At 41.3% G+C, this 22,919-nt stretch overlaps 1 protein-coding gene across 5 annotated transcripts; it reads right to left on the bottom strand.

Moving 5' to 3' along the window:
* Nucleotides 1–9: 9 nt before the first annotated feature.
* Nucleotides 10–22,782, bottom strand: lpin2 (lipin 2). Of its 5 annotated transcripts, none has more exons than XM_018676224.2 (20): nt 22,314–22,782; nt 15,657–15,857; nt 13,014–13,109; nt 11,683–12,047; nt 11,487–11,594; nt 11,250–11,376; nt 10,822–11,155; nt 10,635–10,734; nt 10,281–10,468; nt 9,692–9,785; nt 9,525–9,594; nt 9,337–9,429; nt 9,122–9,204; nt 8,690–8,840; nt 8,109–8,257; nt 6,609–6,695; nt 5,939–6,091; nt 4,671–4,785; nt 3,766–3,869; nt 10–3,241 (listed from the first exon to the last, which is right to left on the bottom strand). In XM_018676224.2, the coding sequence occupies exons 2-20, from the start codon at nt 15,846–15,848 to the stop codon at nt 3,097–3,099; spliced, it is 2,754 nt and encodes a 917-aa protein (XP_018531740.1). In that variant the 5' UTR covers nt 15,849–15,857; nt 22,314–22,782; the 3' UTR covers nt 10–3,096. The 5 variants fall into 5 exon arrangements, with proteins under 5 accessions (XP_018531740.1, XP_018531739.1, XP_018531738.1 ...); XM_018676223.2 differs by lacking the exon at nt 22,314–22,782 and adding an exon at nt 18,719–19,116 and having other exon boundaries at nt 11,683–12,044; XM_018676222.2 differs by lacking the exon at nt 22,314–22,782 and adding an exon at nt 18,719–19,116 and having other exon boundaries at nt 8,690–8,837.
* Nucleotides 22,783–22,919: the final 137 nt, after the last annotated feature.

Genomic DNA, 22,919 nt, shown 5'->3' on the forward strand with positions numbered 1-22,919 from the left:
ACAAATGTGTTCAGTTAGAAACTTTATTTAATACAAATATGACCACAAGCCACACTTTGTTAGCTTTATTAGGCCTGTCATTTTTTTAAACTTCTTCTTACAATGGATTTTCTTCTTTAAACATACTTTGAACCACGTCTATACAAATCAAACACAGCATACACTTAAGGTATTTCTCTTGGTCAGACACAATCAAATAACAAACGTTACCTTCAAACAGAACAGAACATAACATAGTCCCACATAAGATCATACACTTTAGAAGAAATAATAAACGAACAAACAAACAAAAAAAAGGCATCGAAGACAGAAGAATGTGATGATCAGTATATATACTGGATCATTTTCCACAGCAGTTTGAGCAGTGAGAACAAACAATATTATATACCACATATCCGAGGATCATAGAGGATGAAGTGTGATTCTTCCACACAAGATGCTTTACTTTCATAGAAAGAATGGAATTCATTTTTGTTAATTATAAGATAGATCTATTTGACTTCACCAAACTTCGTAGAGAACAAGCAAACGTATCAAAGCAAAACACGCATCTTAATCATCACAAAAAAACATTGGAGATACAGAGTGAATACAGAAACACTTCAGGCCAAATAATGACGACTAAATATCTGGATGATGACCTGGATGTAGCTCTCATCCTCAGTTGTGCTTTTTCCCCCCTCTCTTTTTTCATTGAATGGTTTTGTCTGTCATGTCTCGCTTCTGCTCCTCTACGATTTTTAATCCTCGCTAGAACGTAGCATCATCTTACTGTGGAGGTTTGATCCATGTCAGTGGAGTGGCACATGTGCCCACATTTGTTTTCCTAAAACATACCACACATGATGCCAGCGAAGCACTTCAAAGAGCTTCCTGTCCACAGTCAAGTATTTCCTGTTTATCTCCAAACAAGACCCAATGGCTCTTCCTCTGGTCACCAGAGGCACAGGATCAGTCTTTACTCTGTCACACACAGACACACACACACACGCACGCACGCACACGCACACGCACACGCACACGCACACACACACACACACACTCACTCACTCAGAGGCTAAGGGGTGGGCTGTGATCCTACCTTCATGTCTGTTCAGCACCCCAAATAAACATTATTTCATTTTTAATTCCCACATTTTGTCTTGCAGCCAACAAATAAAAAACACCTTTCATTAATTACTGACAACATAATTCTAATTCTGATTTTGTCAGTGGCTTCAGAAAGTCACTCACACACAACAAAGAGGTAAAACTAGAACTCCTCATTCTGCAACAATTGCATACTCTTGGACTGCTGCCTTCAAAGACCTTTAGAGAAGTGCATGTGGGTGAGAGGTGTGCTGAGTTGTAAGTCTGTGTCTCTGGGTGCAGCTTAGACAAAAGTGCGTTGGATAAGTCTCGGTAAAGCCACTGAGGGAACACAAGCAAAGGGGGTGCAGCATCCCGTCACCCCAACAGCAGCAGCAGCAACTCTCAGTGATTAGGTATGCAAGCACGCGCGCACACACACACACACACAAACAAACACACGCACACTTACATCACCCCATAGTCATCCCACAGGCGACATCGCAAACGAAAATCCTTCATTTTAAGCTCTTTTTTTTTAAGATCTGCTTATTTCCACTGTTCTGACTCAAGCGTCATCTTTTACATTTACACACATATTTTAATACTAAAGCTGCAGATTCTGAGGTTTGCTCAGGAATGTGTGTGTGCATTACATGTTGAAAGCTTCACTGTAAAACAAGGAATACAGGTCATTGTGAACATGGGATACAAGGAAAAAAAAAAAGAGAGATCATACAAGGCTTAGCAGTTACTGTTAAGTGCATGTTAACCTGTGACCGACCATACAAAATACCGATTTGAAGTATTTTCATGTTGCATTTGTGATAAATTACTGTTTTTCAGACAAGCAAAGGCATCACGATAGAAACGAATAATTTAAACATATCAATTATCATAAATAATGACTGCATTGTTAACAAAACACGTAATTTGCCAGAGCTTGTTTAACAGAACATTAAAATAACAGCAAGACAATATATCATGAAGCTGCTTCATTTTGTTTTTTTTTTCTTTTTTAAGTCACACCTAACTGTGCATCTTCACACACTACTGTTGGCAAAAAGTATATCCCAGGTACAACCTTGAATATTAAGAATACCAAACATGACTCAGGAGGTTGTGACCTCTCCAGGGAAAAAGTGGCCGTGTCCACAAGTGCTGAGCTAATAACCACGGTCTGTCCAGAGTCGAGAGTGTGAGGGATAAAACTGAACAACGGCAGTAGCTCTCCTGCTCTTGCTACAGTAGGCTCCTGGAAACTGCAACTGGAAACTAGACTGTGAATGGTTGTTAGTTGGTATAGTCTGTTATTTACCAGCCACTATCACTGCTTTACTTTTGCTTTTCTAAACACAATAAAAGCCTCCAAATAAAGGCTGCGTCACTGCATAGGCAAAATATTACCGGCCCGCGACTAGTGCTTTGTGTTAACTGCCTGTTCTGTTTTAATTAACAGTGCGTCTTTCACGCTTTGAATGTTTCATTTCATTTCCTTAGAGTGTGATTCAAGCAAATTTTTCCTTCTGCACAGCTCAAACTCTAGTGCTAAGGGCTAATGCCTCGTGTGGGGCTTCTGTCGCTCCCCTGATGGCAAAAGCAGATCATATCATATCATCTCTGCTACAGATGTACCTCTGATCTCTATTCCAGTACAGTGATGGGGACTATAGAGTGCTCGCTGGGTTAAGGTGCCTTCACAGGCATGAGGAAAGATGATAATTTAGTTGGTGATTAGTCTCTCGTCTCCCAGGGATGAAATTCTTCCACGATTATTCAGCAGGATTTACTGTTCTGGAGTTCACTTCCACTCATCTCTAATGGGTAATTACAGTTAACCAGCTTTTTTGTGTTTATGGTCATAACCCTGTTACTGTGTCACACTCATTGTAGAGTTGTGTGTGTGTCTGAGTAGTATGGAGGTTGGGAAGTTGGGGTTCCAGTCCACGTGTTTACCTGGAGATGCATTCAAGTGCACAGTCCAGTTGCATGTGTATGATGTATACTTGGGCAGCCATATGTGCTGGATCAGAGCAGCTCATCTGGGTTGATGTCTGGTATGGGCTGTCTCCAGTAACAGAAAGAGCTGTACTCTGGCATGACAAAGGCCTCGTTCTGCTCTTTGCTCAGCAGAGGGAACACATGCTCCACCAGCTCGCTAAGCCTGCCGTAGCTGTGGAGGAAACGACAGGAAAGTGGGGATACAACAATAGAGAACATAAACCACAGAGTTAAATAACAAATTCAGGAACAATTATTTGTAACTAGTCAATGATCAAATAGGGAAATATCTTGCTATTTAGCTGCTAAAAGCTCCGCTGTATTCATAAGCTAGCTGCTAGCAGTTGTATTGTTTCTGAAAACAACTGCTACCTGCTGCTGGGAACAAGTTTGAAGAGAGCTGTGGGAATGAACCAAACAAATTTCCTAAAACCATAATACAGAGCTTAACAATGCTAAAATGCTCCACAAAGCTGTGCAAAACTGCAGAGTAAAATAAAATGTGTTCCTTACTACAACTACTAGCCTTTCACATTACACTAGTATTTGGATTGATTGCATAAAGGATATGTTATTGTTATTATATTGCACTGAGTGCACACATATTTCACACACTAATTCTGATATTACTAATATCTTATAGTTAATACTGAGAATACAGTAATGAAGATGGGGACAGGAAGTTTATGTACTTACGAAGACTTGTTGCCCTTGGTCTGCTCCTGGATCAGCTCTCCCTTGGGGTTAACTGTGAAGATCCTGCACACGGGAACTCCTACCTCCTTATAGGCAAACACATCCTGTATGGAGACATGATGTTTAAAGGTTCAATCTGTATTCCAAATGTAAACAAAATGGTAGCCGCTGAGATCAAAAACAGGTAACGCTGTGGGGGCCGGTAATACAGTTTTTACATTCATGTTTATAAGCACAAAACAAGCTTGTATTTTCATTTATGATAAGATGACATAAAATTCTATATTTTCCTCTTATGTGGATAAAACTGTATTTACATATTAAAAAACAGCCTTTAAAAGCCATTTGAGATGAGAGCACAGTCTGTTATGTAATTTTCAGAAAGTAGCTCATGTACATAATACAGACTGGTACAAAATGACATAAGTGAGTTAATAACATTAACCACAGATTTCCTGTTTGTGTTCCACCTAATGCACGTAATGGTAATATTTCTACACTGAATGTTTTGGTGGGCAAGAGCGGAGCTGTGTGTGTTTATGTGTGGTATTTTTTTGTTTTGTATGTTTTGGCGAGTGTTAGACACAGAGAGGTTTGATGGGTGACCCACTGCTTCATCTGGGTGTTGGTGTTTGCGCAGCTGAAGATGGGGCGCTGTGCCTGGCTTGAGCTCCCTTCCACAGACAAAGTCATATGGGGCCGTGACTCCGCCAGTGACCTCAGCTGAGGTTCAGCCCAGTACTTATTTCATGTGTTTGTGTCTACTAACTGATAGCCAAAGTGTCATGTTGATCTTGCGATACATCATGACTACATCAGCTCCTGGAAAACACGGCTCACTGACATGTAAATGTGAGTGCTTTAATGTCCTGGAGTCTGACATCTTCAAACATCCATTAACTCACATTAGCTCTATTCCCAAAGGCGGCGTAGAATGGCTGCTTGTTATGCTGGAACAGGTTTTTGATGTCTGTAAGGCATTCAATCTTGAAGATCTCTGGTTTCTTCTCAATGACCTCCCTGAAGGAAACAAGACAGTTTGATTAGAGCAACACACATACTGCATATCCATACCATGGGTCAGGTTTGAGTTAAGAGTTAAACCTCTTTATTCTAGTCTCTGTAGATTAGAGTTTGTTTCTGTTACATGCAATTGAAATGAGGTTCAATTAAACCATTAGCTACAAAGAAGGCTTGTTTACATGTGCTGAATTCTGATAGAGTATGGGTACAACCAAGGAAAGGTATTGATTTTAGATAATAGGTATATATGGAATAACTGTGTGTGTATACTTGAGCTTGAGGGTTGGAAATGGGCACAATAATTACTGATGAAACAAGCAACGGACATTTATGTTCACGAAAAGCTACAGCTTCATCAGTGAATGGTAGAGCTGTAGCTGTATGGTTGTTTAAAATTGACTTTAACATATCCAATCACTGTTGCAGAGCTCCACAGAATTCAATCAATGGATCAGTTGCATCCTTTTTACATTGATCCCCCGCTAAATTGTGTAATGAATACAAAAATACCTTGGAATACCTTGGAATAGGATGCTTGAATTTTTGACAGTAAGAAATGCAGACAAATGACAGTCGTCTCCTTTAATTTTCCATGCACAGCTTCTGCAAGCTGCCATTCTCTCATGTCTGACTGGCTAATTAATGAACATGTCAGTCACAGATCAATGGCCACACCTTGGAGGTTTCCAACATTCCCTGTCTGAAAAGAAACTGTTCACAACTGCATAGAAACCAACCGTTTGAAAAAGAAAATGAAAAAAATGAGTTAAGGAACTGCAACAAAAAGCTGAACAAGGGTATATTTCTAGAAGCAGATGAAAAAGCTACCATCACAGTTAAGACCTATTTAGTTAGAAATTCGGGAGCTTTCGTTTTCTGTAGCTTTAACAGCCTCAGCATATGAAAGGCTTATCATAATCAATGAGGATTTGGGGAGTGAGGAGGATTCTGAGTCAGAGAAACTTGGAGATATTTAATGAGAAATTAAGTTAAGACTAAAATGATTTAAGTTTGAAGGGAGACAAACATTGGGTGGTTTAAAAATTAAGATTTGGGGATAAGAAGGACTTCATGTATGTGATGACTACTGGAAATAAGAAGTATCTGGCTCCGAGACACAGGGAGTGGTTGCCATGTATGATGTACGTACCTGTGGAAGGCAGAGAAGAGGCTGCTGGGAGACAGCATGAGAGGTCCTCGGGGCAGGATGGTGCCTCCATCATTAACCCACTGCAGGTAACCTCTCGTCATATCTGCCATGCCAATAGCCCGAGCTGAGCAGTACAAAAACTTGTAGCCATTCCTGTCAGTGGAGAGAGTGGCGCTCATTAACGGTTGTTCGAATACGCTTAAATATCATGACCATTATTAGCAACTACTATGAATAGCATTTTAATTAGATCAGTGATACTAGGTGTTGCTTTCATTATGTGCACTCATACCAACTCAATGATCATTTTACTGGGGAAAGATTCTATTTATTATTACTGCCCGTGGTCACTATAGCCTATTTCTTCCTGTGTGTATTACATTTTCTATTCTCCACATTACTAATGCAGCAAGGACAAGTCAAGATTTAAGTTTTCAGACTCACAAAAGGAAGTATAATGAGAGGTGGTCGATAAGTGATGTGGTGTGTTTTTGTTGTTTTGATAATAGTTAAACTTACTGAGTCATCCACCTCAAATCACCCCACGCAAACACTGGGAGAAAATATCAACTCCACATAGAGTTGATTGGGAATCAAACCCAGACAGTGCGAATCACTGGCCAACCATTCATCCTTCCCCTGTGATTAATCAGTGTTGTTGTGCACTTACTCAGCGACTGAGTGGTAGAGCTTGGCAATGCCTTGGTGAGTCCAGTCCTTCCCCAACTGTGGCAGGATCTGTCCAAACACATCTGACCTAAAACATTAAACACACATGCAAACGTTAATGACATAAAAACAGGGATATCCCCATCTGCCACATCAGTGAAAAAACAGGCTCAAAAACCCACAGCAGATGTACAGTTAGAGTCAGAGAAAGCATGTGGGTGAAAGAAAATAAAGCAGAGCGGTAGTGCAGACTGTTCAAAAGAGGTCTCATAAAGCACCATAACTACTTTACCATATCATCATAAACAGAGAACATTATGGACTGTTCACCACTAATGAGCATTACTAGCCCATAGGGGAGGTACTGTCTCAACCTCAGCTTATGATGGTGTGTGCTTACAGAATGAAATGTAAATGGGCTCATTATAGCCCCTTACGCTCTTCACCCTGTTACTCAAAGAAAGCCACATGTCACGGATTGGCCTAAAGGGTCACAGAGATAATAAGCTGCAGTCAATCTGGACCTGTTTGATGTTGACCACCTATGAACCTCACTGAGTGGGCGTCGAAAAGGCAGCAGACATCAGCTTTGTGTCAAATGAGACAGATCTGGCTTAAGGCTAATTAAAGAGCTTAAAATAAATAGAACTGCATTATGACCTTAATTAATATTTGGTCTGAGAGAAGGACTTGAGCGTGTCCATGGTGATGAAGTTGCTCAAAAAAACGCTCAAAATGTGTGAGAAGTGGAAATGAAAGTATCTATAAAACTCATTTATCATAATCCTCGCTTGTTTTTTTATTTAGTGCTGCATGATCCCACATATCCAATGTTCTGTAACATCTTCAGTCAGTGTTCACGCACCTGCTGGTCTCCAGCTGCAGCGATCACACTAGTCATCAACTAAAGAGACGTATTTCACAGTATGTGCGCAAATTATAGACATGAGGAGCTTAAAATAACATTGCACCTCTTCAGATGCTTGATAATGCATCAACTACTTCCTTTCTTTGAAAACACACACACACACATACATACATACTATATATATATATATATATATATATATATATATATATCCCTTATTATTACAGAAGGTAAAACAGAGTTACAGATTCACTGGTTACTCCTCACACACATGCCTGATCTATATATGGTATTTATTAATATATTATGAGCATGCACATGCAGCTGATATTATATGGAACCTTTGGGAAAGCATCTACGCAAAATCCCATACACAGGTGGAGAACTGATGAGTGGTGGACAATGTGAAGGGCTATAATAACACCACAGTGATTTATTGTGCAGTACTGCCCATGATCAATACAAAAATAACAGAAGAGTGCAGTATCAAATTTCACAACAAGCCAGTTTCCTGCCACAACTCTATGTTCAGTATTCATGTGTGTGACAATATCAAAAATGCCTCAGTAGTTGAGTATCATTACTAAGCCCAGGGGGGTATAAGACCACTGTCAGTGACTCAGGGGCACATACTTGGTAATGGTGCCGTCAATGTCAGAGATAATGACTTTGTCGTCCCAGTTCCACAGGTAGATGGTGCCTTCGCAGCGGCATGTGCCCTGGTACTGGGTGGTGATGCTGAACGTCACATCGTTAGGTCCCTCCTTCAGTTTCAGACTGGCCTGGTAACACAGGGAAAACAGTGAAGGCATCTGGAAGCAAAGTCCATTTCACTCACAAACATGTATGCCAACAGTGCACTAGGCTCCAGTATGAATTGTTATGCCACAGTAGGATGAACATGCACAGGTCTTTAGAGCCCCCTACAGACCATAGGTGGAAGAAACGCATGCAATTCATAGCTAGCCAGCAGAGGGAGCCCTAAACTACCAAATAACCCCTAAGTACAAATCTCATTGAGAATTTTGCAGTTCATTGGATAGGCAGATCAATCTTCCATTCTGAAAACCAGCCAAAGAAGTATTTTAAAACGAAACCATCAAATGAACTTTTAACTTAACAAATATAGAATATAATGGAACTAGTTGAATGCTTTACTTTTTCAGGCTGGAGGATTTTGAGGAAGGAAAATGTGTGTTTAAAAATGCACTTACTATCTGATCAGAAGAGAGGCGGAGTGACTTCCTGTAAGTGTGTGGGCTGGGGTGGTGCTGGCCATCTACTGGCTGCAGTCTCTCTTGACAGGATGCAGCGCTCACCTCCTTGGCCTCCTCATCACTGGATGAGTCTCCTGCTTTAGGACTACAGGGAAACAACAACAACAGTTATGGCTATCTAGTCATTCTGACTGATAAATTACTTAAAAAACAAATCTTCTATTTTGCAACACAAGTGTTAAACTACTGCAAATCATGTGGTTATATGTGTATTGAGACTTCCCCTATCAACTTCACTCATGTGCCTATGCTGTGTTGTGATAAAACAACTGATTTATGAAGCTGTGGATGTTTTTTACAACCCCATGCCAGAGTTCAGCAGGTTTCTGACCTCATTTAAAACATCAATAAAGCCATGGTGTCACTTACGGTAAGGCCAGCTTCTCCTGAGATATGGAGGGTCCCTCCTCCTCCAAATGAGACTCCTCCTTGGTTTCAAGTTTAGTCTCTGACTGTAACAAATAAAGGGAAGAAATCCCAAGACAATAAACACATACTGTATGTACATAATTATATGACATTTGCTAAAAAAGAAACCCATTTCTTTTGTTTTGTTTTTAGCATTTCTGATCACATGCCCACACCTGCTTGATTGTACTATCCGCCCTCTTTCGCCAGAACCACCAGCGGCCTGACTTCTTTGGCATTTTCTCCTTCACCCAGGCCTCCTCTGTAGCCTTGAATAAACAAGACAAGACATTCAATGAAGAGCTAGTTGCCAGTTTATTGTAGGTACTGTACATAGCACAATATGCAAAAACGTTTCAATTACCTTTGGTAAATTCTTCTGAAATGCTTGTAGACTTAGAATCAAGGGTGCAGCTAGTGTCCAGTTATAATATCTGTGAACACAGAAATTAATTAAGAACCATATTGACTATATACTTACAATACATATCTCTTGTACATTTCATTAGTGAAACTAAAATGCTTACTTACCTATTTCCTATCTTTACTACCAGGTTGGGGTTATCTATAATTGCTGGATTTTCAGCAAATTCATGATAGGTGATGATATGCTCCATGAACCTTTCTGCAAACAGAAAGAATGAGACATTAATTAAAGACAGCAGATGAAAAGGTCAGTGGTGGTGAGCCATAAGATCTTACTTAAAGCCACACAGAAAGGTCAGGAAACTTTTTCTTCCAGCCACAACAGCTGACAACTTCTCAGAAACACCTCTGTGTATATATTTTTAATCTATTGACACAAATGAAAAAACAGAGAGAAAGCCAAGCATAAAGTTAAGATTCAATCCTAGTAAAATGGAGACTCATGTTCACAAAGGGAAATGTGGGCTGAAGCATTGTTAATGTTAAACATACCAAGCTGATTTTTTAATAGAAAAGAGCCTCCACCAGCCGCGCCTGCACGCCTTCTTATGTGGCTAATTCAGTATGGAAGTACATTGTAGTTATACAACAGACTCAGCTGTATGTCTCTTCTGGCTGAGGTTAACTTTTCGTCTTGCATAAAAGTACTAAGTGCACTTTAGGCTGCATTTTTTATGAGTGTCATCTGGTATACCTTTGGATATTTCAGCATTTTCTGTGAGGCCTCCACAAAGAGAAAGGGTGACGTCAGGGAGGTCACTGGCTGAGTCAGAGAGACACTCTGTCCCACTGTCAGCTGCGGCGCTACCCACCGACTGAGGAGACTGTGAACCAGAGCGCATCTCCGAGTCCATCCAGTGCTTAGTGGCTGCCTCAGACTCACTGGAGCAACAAAAGAGCACAATATGTCAGGATATTTGCAGTTAAGGCTTTCAGTGTTATTTCAGAGGAGGTGTATTTTTCTCTCGTTCAGTTTTAAAATAGACCTGTTTTAAATTAAAACAGGTCAGACAGTGACATTAATTAGGTACTTCTCTGATGAGCTAACCTCTTGGGAAAATATCGCGCAGCAACATCAGGTTCAAGTACATTCAGGTCATCTAGGTAGATATCCTCAGGACCCTGATGCTGACTCCTCTTTGGGACACCTGCATCCAACAACACTGTATCACTTAATGAACTTTCATGATCTGTGACAGCAAAAAAATCTTGGCTAAGAAAGAGACCCAACTCACCTTTCTTCTTAGAGGGAGAATCGCTCTGCTGGTTGTTGGAAGGGGTGGAGGTTGCCACATTGAGTGGCAGAACGTCCAGGGGTTCTGTCGGGCTTACAGGGGTCAGGGAGGTTATGGTGCTAACAGATGTGAGAGGAGTCACCAATGTTACAGTGGTAATAGGGGTGCGTGGCTCGGGCTTGACAATGGTACACACTGAGGAGACACCGTCTTTCTTTTCGAGCTCTGTCTCGTTCTCCATGGCCTCAGAGCTGAGGATGACGCGGAAGTGAGTGCTCTCTGATGGGGTGATGGTCACTGTTTTGAGTGGTTCTGGTTTCTCCTTTTTGGGTACCTGGATATTGGATATGAGAAATAAGTTTCTATTAAGATGAATACACTAAGAGCTGTGTTCTTACGTTCAACTTTCAGTGAAGACAAGTGCTTACCCTGGTTGTTTCGGGAAACTCTCCCCAGGTCCACTGCATGTGGGACTCAGCTCTGAGCAAACTCTCTGAAGGCCTGACCATCAGTTCAGAGTCACTCTTTGGGGAAAAGGCCTGAGACAAGCCATGACTGAAGGGATAGACAAAGGGTTAAACAAATGCAAACAATCGATAAAAAAGTCCGTTTACATGTCTCTGCCACACCCTTGCTGATGGCTATAAGTTCATGTTAATACATACCTGTCATCCGCTGGCCAGTCTCCATCAGACATTGGATAACCATCAAGGTTGTGTCTGGCTGCTGGTAGTTTCGGGTCAATGTCACGCATTGTAGTCACTGAGGGTGACCTAAATCAAGGTTGCAAAAGATACACAATAATTAACCCATCTCTAAACAGATCTTGGCTACAGTAACAAGCACTGGTCCTGAACTCACCTAGAGACATGTGCTGCGGCCTCCTCGTCAGAGCTCAGGTCCATCTCAAAGATCTCTTCATTTTGCCCGGTGCTGGACATAGCAGCAGTTGTAGCAGCAGGTGCGTTAGCAGCGATAGCATTACCAGTAGTGACGGACATGGGCGGGGTCAGCTCCTCTCTTCGGGGGTCTCCTTTGTGCTTCTTCCTCCGCCTCTTCTTCTTTTTCGTGGCCACGGTGCTGGGAGCAGGAGGCTCAGGGGGGTCCTCTGGGTCAGCGGGGTCATCCTCCAGATCTTTTGGTGCCCTGTGCTCCACCTCCGAGATCCAAAACAGGTGACTCTCGGTGGGGATCGGGGAGGTGGCCAGGTGGGCGGGGACAATCTGCTGAAGGATAAAGTTAGAGTGCAAGAACGTGAGGCTTAAGATGTGTTAAGACGAGTGCAAACCAGTGCGGCATTACTCGTCCCTAGAGTCAGCACAGTGAAGCCTATTACTCAAGTCAAGCAGAGCAGGGTGGCTGTCACCGCTGTGTTGTCACAATAAGAGCTCAGAAAGCTTGAGCAATAGGTCACCTGTCATATGTAGAAACTGCAGTGGAGTAATTACTTCCTCACATGAACATTGCCCTTCACGTTTTTCAAGACTGCTGTAGCCATTAAGAGTGTTGTTGGGGCAAAGGCATCAAGAAACAGTATCTGTCTGTTGTAGCCAATGCCAAATGCATTATTATAATTATAATAAAAACTAACTTATAATTTAAAACTAATCTAATTTGAAAACATCTGGAGTCTCTGCTTTATAAGCTACACAATAAATACAACACAACAGAAACCTGGAAATATGTTGTTTGATTGGAAAATCCCCTTAACTTTAGCTCTTATGCTTCACAATGCACAAAAAATAAGTAAGTAAAAGAAAGGGCCAGTGTGTATGATTTAGGAGGATCTATTGGCAGAAATGGAATATAATATTCATAATTATGTTTTCATTTGTCTATTATCACCTTTACTCATTAGCTTAGAATGAGCCCTTTATATCTACATATGGAGTGGGTCCTCTTCCTTGAGTCCACTATGTTGCACTGGCAGGTTTCTACAGTAGAAGAATGGACAAACCAAACACTAGCTTTAAAGAGGACCTTTAGCATTTTAACATTACCTGAAGACCACCAGTCTCTCCTACACTGTGATAAGGGGAAGTATTGAGTTATCTGTGTTCTCACCACTAGATGGCACTAAATCCTTCACACCAGTCCTTTAAAGTTGGTGTTACACACAGTTTGTTGTGTCAGCTGTTTATTTTTCCAAATGGTAGGGCTTCGTTCATCTGTGTAGTTAATGAGATGCTTACATTCTGCTGCTCAGATTCCTGGACAAAGAAGGCCTCTCCATTGTCACCAAGCTTCATGTGCAGATCTACAGGCTCCCCATTCACCTCGATGTCAATCTGAAAGAAGCAAAAGCTGACATCTCTGAGCCACGATGACAACTGACAATGTGATGGTGATTATGAAGTATCAAAACCAAAAATAGGGCACTGAGAATTGTGTTTACTAAACATGGAATCAGCACATATCTCTATGAGTCTGACACTGCCTTTTTAATGGAGTGAAAAACAAATTGTATCTTTTTACTTCCGACATTTTGTCAAGTCACATAGCAGCCCTGTGGCTACTTGGAGCTGCATCTTTCTCCTGAGGCTTTACAAAACCTAATAAGCATATGTGTCCTCTGGGCTTGTATTTTGTGGAGCCTGCCAATAGAGCAGGGCCATTCATTTTTGCCAGGAAAACCCCCAGTAAACCTGAGGCCATTCAGAAACTTGACACCACAAAAGCAAAAACCAGGTCACGTCTGGCAGAGACTACGGAGGAGGCAGACTTTGACTCACAAGTGCTCTGCCTGGTCTGACAACCTGAAACCAAATCATCAATATTAATTCTCAACCAGTGGCCGCCAATATAATCTGTTTTCTTCTCCTCTTGTGATCTGCCATGTTGTATCTTTCCTTTTCCTAATGTCCTTCTCTGCTGGTGTGGTTTTCTCAGCAGCTTCAAGATTTAATTTCACCCCCTCAGGGTTGCTAGGGGGAATTTATGCATGGTGAGCAATGGCTGGGAATTTCAATACCCAATTAATAATGAGATGGAATAAATGAGGGTTCTCTTCAACCTTTCACAGTTGGTGACAGGTTACATTCACTGGAGTGGCTGAACTGTGGATTTGCCAACACCATGCTGGATTACTGGAATTACTGAAGGCAGTGAATGCCTGCAGATGTTCAAAATGAAGACATGGTATGGGGATACTTCTCTCTGACAGCACTAACCGATGTGACTTCTGAAACTCATATTTAGAGAACTATTTGCGCAAAGCTGAGTTAGTAATTATCCAAAATGTTTTTAGAATCAAACAGTACTTTTAAGACATTTCTGGTTGCCAACCAAAGCAACTACTGTATGGGGACAGACACACCATTAGCAGCCAAATTTTAATTAGTATTTGGCTGGCGTCTACAATCTTAACTCCAACTCAGAATTTTTAAAAATATCAGCATGTCAGGAACAAATATCACAGGATTTGTTTGGCACAGTAACTTCTAAAAAAAAAACAAAACATAAATTTAGCAGCAGCCCTCGAGCATCTGATAAGCAATCTCAGGGACACATGCATAACTGTTTGTTACACAACAGCCCTTGTTGAGGCCTCCTTCTTCACGTTTCCTCCCCCTCCCACACATTCAAGTTGTGGAGCTGTTGCCATGGGAACCACTCATTCATTTCTCCCCTCAAAACCCCATCAGCATTCTGGGTAGGTGGTGAGACAGTGTCAATCGCCCCCCTCTCCTCCCACAAATCATCGTCCACTCTGGTCCACAAGCAAGTAAATAAGCTTTCCTTGAGTCAGAGCACACCATCCCTGTTCTAAGAATAGACATCAAGTTCACCACTCACAGGGATGTAGTGGGAAAACACGTTAAATTATTATCGCTTCCTATTTTTAGCCATTACTAATTACTAAATGAATATCATGGAATATTCTGAATCTTCTGATATTCAAGTAACCTCAGTTTCACTCACAAAAAAGGTTGTGTTAACTGATGCCAGTCAAGTTTTCCATTACAATCCCACAAGTAGATCTTACATTTATAAAACCTATAAAACCATAACATTTAGCTCCTCATCTACTTGCGCACTTATACTGAAAAGGCTCAATTTGCTCTCCCGACCCATCAATTAGGCCAAGGCAAAGGTGCTACAAAAATACCGTTTTCTCAAGTGAGAGGTGAGCGCTAAAAATAGCACCATTGTTCCTTCAACCATGATTAACTGGATCTTATCTTCAGGCAAGAATATAGAGTAGCCACTACAGTCAGAGGGTGTGGAAAAGCCCAGAACATCCTTCCTGTGTTTTGCAAACAGAACCAAAGACTTCACTGAATGATTCAAAGATGCCCTATTAATGCTATTAATTCTGGCCGAAGCCCCACATATAAAAATAGGTTACCTGACTGGTTAATGGGGCAGCTAAGGTACAAAGATGACCCAAGCCATGGATGTTGTTGTTATTAAATTGTGAGAAATCAAATCTAAACTTAAACCAAGGTTCTTCAAAGAGAAACAGAACCTCTCTAACCCCAATTAAAATGATATATGGCCTTACACACCCATACATGTTAGGTCACTGATCTCAACAACAGCAAGCCTGATGAGAGTGCTATTTAGTACAATAATACACTACCAGACTACAAACTGCAACATCACTCTGACAGTCTGTTTACAGTTTGTGATTGCTTTGTTCAATATTTAACTATCATCCACATTCAACTTTTACAGAAAGGAATGTTAATGTGACCATACATGAGATCAATCAGGGACATTTTGATGACATTCAGATGTGCAGAAAAATGTCAACTCAAAACCTCAGAAATGTCTTGATATGGAAACATGTCAGGAAAGAGAGACAAATTGAAGAAATAAAAATTCCAACTTACTACTTTCTCTTTAGAGCGTAGCACGCCCAGCTTCCCGAAGCGCACGTGAAACGGTGAGCACTGGTAGGTTCCATCTCTCTGGCGGACAACTACAACATCGATGCAGCCCGATAATGTGGCCTGATTAATGCCCTTATACAGTTCTTTGACGGTCACCAGCACCTGACCTGCCAGCTGGCCCACGTAGTTCATGGTGTCCGCCTGGAGGGGGGGGGGGACAAAATATTAGATAAGGGGAAGACTGGATGAGAGCGTACTGTTCAGCAAGCGTCCAGAGGAAGAGAGAGTCTGGGCCCTCACAAGCAGTAGAATTGCTGAGCTTTCCTTTTGATCTCACTTCAGTTCTTTTGGTTTGTGTTTCCCCCCTAACTCTCTCTCAGTCCATCCACTGCTGTCTTTGCTTTTAAGTATCTTCTTCTGGACCGTCGGGCCATCTCATCTGTCTTTTGCTTTCATCTCTCAGCTCCCTCACTGCCTGTTTGCTTGCCCTGTGGTGTCTGTTATCTCCTGACCTGCATGAAGACTGCCAGAGTGCCACTGTTACTCGGTCACTGGCTGCTGTCCCACATGAACCACATCGGGCGGGGGGGGCTGATGGCTGGGCTTAAACAATGAGCAGAGACAACCTCACACATAGTTCCCACTGCCCTGCTGCCATGAAAGCAGCTGACCTCCTGTTTACATTCATAACCCTCTGCTAAGTATATCACATACAGTGGAGTAGGAGCCAGAGGTCTGTGGCTATGGGCTTGGATTAACTCTGCACATTTTCTCTAAGCACTTTTTTGCCACTTGGGACAAGCAGTTTGTGAGACTGTAAATTATTTTACAAGCAATCTGCTACATCAGAGGGAAAATTACTCTCAGGCCAAGGGTAATCATACATAATCATATGAACTCTCCAACCTTCCTGTGGTATTTTGCTGAATTTGCTGAATTAGATAATGTGCAGTGATTCATGCACTGTGACACAGAGTGTGTACAACTACTATCTTAGAAAACATGATTTTGGTTTGCTTAGGTCAGGGTCTAGTTTAGTGGGGCTTGTAAAAAACATTCCCCTGCTGACTTCATTGGGTTTATGTAACCTGAAATGCTCCTATCTCACACTGACCTTTTGTTCAGAGTCTAGCCATGAGGGCAGTGGGGTGGGCGGGGGGGGGCAGGATAGAGAATAGTGGCATTTGTGCAATGGTGGCATCATGGAATATGGGAAACACTGAAGATGTTTTTCTAAAGAACAGGCTGATGAGAAGATAGCAAATAAATAATCATAAGAGCAGGTGACTCAGAATAATTCTCATACCTCACACACACACACAACAGCCATCACTGTAAACTAACTGACTGTTCAAAGTTCATACAGGGGTTTAGGTGATTTGATGTGAGGCCTTCTGTCAACAACAGGAAGCTCTCAATTCTTACCAAGAACTGGACCCCACATTGGTACACAAGGAGGACCGAGAAACATAGTTATCACTAACAGAGGGCACAACTTCTGCCTTCTTCGTACCAACATCAATATTGTGGCTATCGACCAATGACACCCAAACAACCACCCACCTGAGGATTAGATGAAACTGGACTCTACAGGAAAATAACCAGCGCCCAGAATATTTACTGCTATTTGTATGGCAGAGGGAATTTCCAAACTTATAGACATTTACTGAAAATCTATATACCTTGCCAAGTGGTCCTTCAACTGCCCTCAAGATTTCATTTGAATGAAAATGAAAACACAAAATGAAAAGATTAACAGTCCTGTCAGAGGACCATTTGAAATATCTGGAAAATGTTTAAATCTCTCACAGACATCTAAACAAGAAATGCCTTGACAAATAATCTAAAAATGCTGTAAAACCACACCTTCATGATTGCTATAGATATCACTGTTAATGAAAAACATGAATTAAATTACAAACGTGTTTTTGGTCTACAATAAGGGTTAAGTTAAACGAGATCTATTTTCTGTTAAGGCTTTGATCATAATATTTTCCTGTATTTAACATTTTTATGTTCTCAGACTTTTTTCAAAAAAGGCACTCCACAGTCACTTGTTTATGAACGAGGATGGTATTTGTCTCTATCTGCACAATCTGTCATAGATTTCTTACAGAAACAGATTATGTGTTATGCTGTTCAGTGCAGCGAGGGCTGGCACGCATGAAGTGACTCAACAGGTGTAGATAAAAAATGTAATACATAGATTAAATTTCCTTTCTTAGTAACACACCTTAACTACAAAATCATTTCACTGTACCACTGTCATGGATAAAATCGAGCCGTGAGAAATGTTATTGGTAAATTGTATGCACGTTTTTATCTTTTTCTGTATCCCTGGAAACTGAAAATGTCATGTTGTTTTCAAGTTAACGACGCAGTGGAGCGTTGTGTAATTAAGTTTCACTTTTATTTTGACACCACAGAGTAGCACAATGGAGGTGCACTAAGTGTCTCATTCCTGTCTCCTGGTCTAACACAGTGCTAACACCAAGTGCAGAGATAAATGAAGGAGTCTGCCATAGCAGCAAAGCTCCAAACATCTATAAAAAGCTCATTATATAAAAGGTGAATATTATATACTATGAAACAAATAGCACCCTGGAAAGGTGCCAGTATTCAGTTATCTGGAACACAGTCTCTAACAATTGTTTTATCTTCTTTCAGTGCCAGCTCAGAAGTAAAAGTAAACACAAGTAGCTGTAGTGCCAGAACTACAACTACAATTATACAGACCACACTTGGTATTTTGTTTAGGAGATGATTTGCAGATGCAGGCTTCTTGACCCAGCCTGAATATTTGTGACCATGTCAAATACAATTGTTGCAGTGTCCTACCCTCTTCTTTCACAGCCTGAGGTATCCCTAAAAACCTAAGTCTTGAATGTGGTCTTAAAACTGACATCATCCCTCTGATTCATTGTGGTCATATATCAAGCCACTAAACTTGGCTACAATAATGACCGAATAAGCCTAGCAACCTGTCAAACCAAACAATACAAGTGTAGAAGGCCCTCCAGCTCAAGCTGTGACTGACTAAGAGACCTGTCGTTGTGACTCACCAGGGACCAAGACGACCTCAGAGATGAGGACTCATCCTGCTCACTGTTGTCTGTGTTGTCTTCGGTGTTGCTTCCCAGGAGCTCCCTGTCCCCCCAGGACCTCTGTCTCTTCATCACTGTTAGTGGAGCACCAGCTCTTACTTTACCCGCCTCAGGATATTCCACTGGGACCAATGTTTTCCTCCCTCAGCCTCTGATAATAATGACTCCCTGCCATCCTGAATCCAATCTCAAATATGGCCCACCTAATCACCTTGGAATAATCCTCCTGTGGGTAAATACCGATATGCCGCTATCTTATGCCTGTGGCGATTGTGCAACACTTCCATAAACTTTGTCATCCTTTTTCTGGCCTATTCTTTTGCAGGATATACACTTGTACACATCCAGTCAGCTGACAGGACACAAAAGGTTCAGCCAATGGGATGGCCTCTTTAAGGTGGCGGTGTATGCCTGATAAGGGGACAGCCAATTCCTGTGAACGGCTTTGCGGTGTTTTTCCCCTGATAAGAGTACAAGCTCAGGGGAAAAAAAAAGACCAAGCAGCACTCCACAGCATGACGTTCTTGCACAGTCAGTCACATGTTCAGTACAATCGTTGCAGCGTGTGCTTGTTATTGTGTGTGACTAATGAAAAGGAAGGGGGTGAAAACATTGATTGGCTGCAGATATCAACCAATGGGATGTTTGGTGCAATGGACCTGAACATGTTGGTCATTTGTTGCTTATTACCCTTGAACTTTTTGAACATCCTGGACATGTGATTGCCAAGATAAACAGGTGAAAGTCCTGTAAATACCAAAGGGATAATCTCTTGAGGGATTAGCCTGCATTAAATATCACTACAGCTTGCTAAAATTAGCCTGAGTGCTAATTTAATCATATTTGCACTCAATACAGATGGAGTGGGTACACTCATGTGATTGTAGTCCAAGCAGTGATGAATTCAAACATGTTTTTGTCATCAGGAGGGCCTGTGTGGTCTGACTTCCAGCATCCCCCTGCCTTGTTTAGCTCCTTAGTGAATGCCTAAGGAAACATAATGCATGAGACTGCTCCAAAAAGTCCTCATCTCGTCCTACGGTCCCATCTGCTAAGCCTTTTGTAAACACCACCAGAGATAACACACAGGCCCACTGAGATGAAGGCTGTTGGTTCATCGTCCCCCTGTGCTACGGCCTGTTCTGTGTTCAACAGCCATACATAAATACACAGATTTCTTTCCTTTTACAAGTGAAATGTTCTGAGTAAAAAATAACATTGCTTGCACTGAGTCACCGAGCAGTCACTGAATACACTAAGTGAGAATCAACACATAAAGTCGTTGCTGTTAATGTTACATACATAACCCATTAAAAATTACAAGACCAGGCATGTATGTATTATTGCCTGACTTACTCTTACTGCATAATTATAGTCTACATTTGCAATTATCACAAGCACATTCGCTTTGACTGGGTGACAAAAAAGCCCAGTCCTGTGACTGAGCCAGCCAACCAGACAACACAAGGTTCATGTTACACTCTTTCAAGTATTAGGTTACAACAAACTGCACAGAAATGAGCCCTACTTATTATGTATGTAACATAAACCATGGCAACTACTCAATCCAGACCAACAGTCAGGGTTTGGCTTTCATTTTTTTAAACACATTCTACAGTGCAAGAAAAAAAATATTGCTTTTCATAGGAAAGTTGAAATCAGATCAACAATTCAGTTCCTTGTTTTTAGCCCTCAACCCCAAATTCCTGGCTGCTGTGAATTTGGTGTTACTGAAAATGGAAATGGTCTACTAATTTGGACATGTAGGACTGAGGCAACACTCAATTAAGTAACAGAAAAATATACATTATTTACACAGTCTTCTACAGTGTCAGTAAGTGTAGAACAGAGAAGTGTGGACAAATACTTTTCATGTTGGTTGAACTGAAATCTTCTTCACTGAGATTTCATTCAGACTCATTGTGTAAAAGCAAGCTAATCCCAAGACAGAGACTTGATTTAGCCTGCAACTTGGAAGAGTATGCACATCTACCATGTTATTAGGTACACCTGGCTAATAGGTATGTCACAACAGCCCGCAAGCCTGCAATAAATCCTATTTTCATAATAATGCTCTATTTTTGTTGAAACTATTTTACAGATGTGTTGATTCAACCTCATGGTAATTTTTGGGGCTGTGGTTTGTGGTGCTGTTACTAGTCTGCATTTGCACAACTATTCAATTAATCACACAAAAAAAGAAAAGAAATAATTTTACTTATTTTTCAAACAAAAATTTCAAACCTTCTCTGGTTCAAGTGTCTCAAATATAAGGGACTGGCAATTTTTTCTCATATATGAAAGCAGACTAAATATTTTTTGGTTTTTGACTATTGGTGAAATATAACAAGCTGAAAGAGCTTACCATGGGCATTTTTTGACATTTTTTTAGACAGAATGCATAATTGATAAAGTAAACTGGCCGATTAATTGACAATGAAAACAGATAGTTGTAGCCCTAGTCTGTACAACACAGTACCATGTGAAACCACCACAAATTAAACCATCTAAAACCAGTGATGTAATTTGAGACATCTCTAAAATAAGATAAGATAATCCTTTATTAGTCCCACAATGGGGAAATTTACAATGGTTAGATACACTGCTAAATGAGGTGTCATAATGTAGCTGAGTATAAGAGTTGTGTAAGGTTACCCAAGACAACAAGGGGGTAATATACTGATTTGAGTGTCAATGATTAAGTGACAGTATCAGTGCGGGGCTATCTCACATTACACATTTACACAAAATGCCTGAAAAGCGTTTTTGGTCTGGTAAATTACTTAGGTTCTGCTACTAACAGTGTTTTCAAACCACTCAGAGGCAAGGGGGTTTGTTTGGTGAGGTGGCAGCACTGCTTACAAGCCAAGAAAGACTTGAGTAACTAACTAAAAACCATGTATTAACAGAAGACAGTAGCTATCGAGCGTCAAGCATTTCGCACAAATATAACGTTAGCCTTAGCAGTTCTCGCTAAAAATGCTAATTTCAGAGATTAAAGCTGACATATCGCTTGATTGAAAAGTCACCAATACACGGTACTCTTAACGTCACATGAATGGAAATTCCGGAAATACACGAAGAGAAACCAAAAAACGAACATTTAAACAATCTGCTGGGAGTCTATGTTTGCCATTTATACAGATTTTAAACCATAAACGGTGCAGCTGAAAACAGTAGTCATGTAAGTAAATGAATGGAGTCAGTGCTCAGCTAGCCGTTTGCCAGTTAGTTAACCCTCAGCTAGCTTCAGTGTTATCGTTGGGTTTGAGATACCGTTAATAACAGACGGTGAAACGTTAACAGGCGAGAGCCACGGCTAACGCCAGGTCACCGGTTTCAATGAAATGTGAATACGTTCATTTGTTATGTGATGAATGAATTTCCAATCCAGTCACTACCTGCCTGGGTAAAATTAATCCATCGCAGCTAAAAGATGTTAGCCGGCTTACAGGCTAGCTAACATTAGCTGTCGGCAGGGGAAAAAAAATGCACTATCACAGGCAGCTTCAGAGAAATGGGCTGAAACCAGAGCCTATCGGTAAGCGTTTACCTTTCGGTTACTTCAGCGGGATGCTGCCGGTGAAGGACGCTGCGGTGTCTTCAGTGAGTCCCCATATCGTTGCCCGTGAAACTCCTCTGAAGCCTCCTGACGTGTCCGTGCCTGGACCACCGTGGCTGACTGGTGCGGCTGGAGGCAACGAGCTGAAGTTGATGGGACAGGGAGCCGCGCAGTGGCGACGCACTCGCACAGCTGGTGTGACAGGGTTAAATAAGGGCTAAGATGAGTGTTTGTTGCTTCTTCCTTGTTATGATGAAACTCAGAGCACATTCGTTGCATTTATTGACAGATATTACACAAAGGATTACATATCTCTATGAGAAAGAAGTAACCTCAGTCTGAGGTGAAATGCCTTAAGTAGTCATTCTGACCCTTGGCTACCCCTTTAAGGCCCTTTATGGGGCCAGGGCCCTATTTTGGGAATTCCTGAATAATGGCACCAGCAACGAAAGTGGGCAGGAATCAGATGGCACCATTATCCACAGCTATTTTCTAATAGGCCATCATTAACCCCCACCCCCCAAATAAAATCAATTTATTTACCTTTAATGAAAACTTTACTCTCAATGAACTGGACTGTTTTAGAGATTGTGTAAA

This window comes from Lates calcarifer, linkage group LG4 (assembly GCF_001640805.2).
Source record: "Lates calcarifer isolate ASB-BC8 linkage group LG4, TLL_Latcal_v3, whole genome shotgun sequence".
Taxonomy (NCBI): Eukaryota; Metazoa; Chordata; class Actinopteri; family Centropomidae; genus Lates; species Lates calcarifer.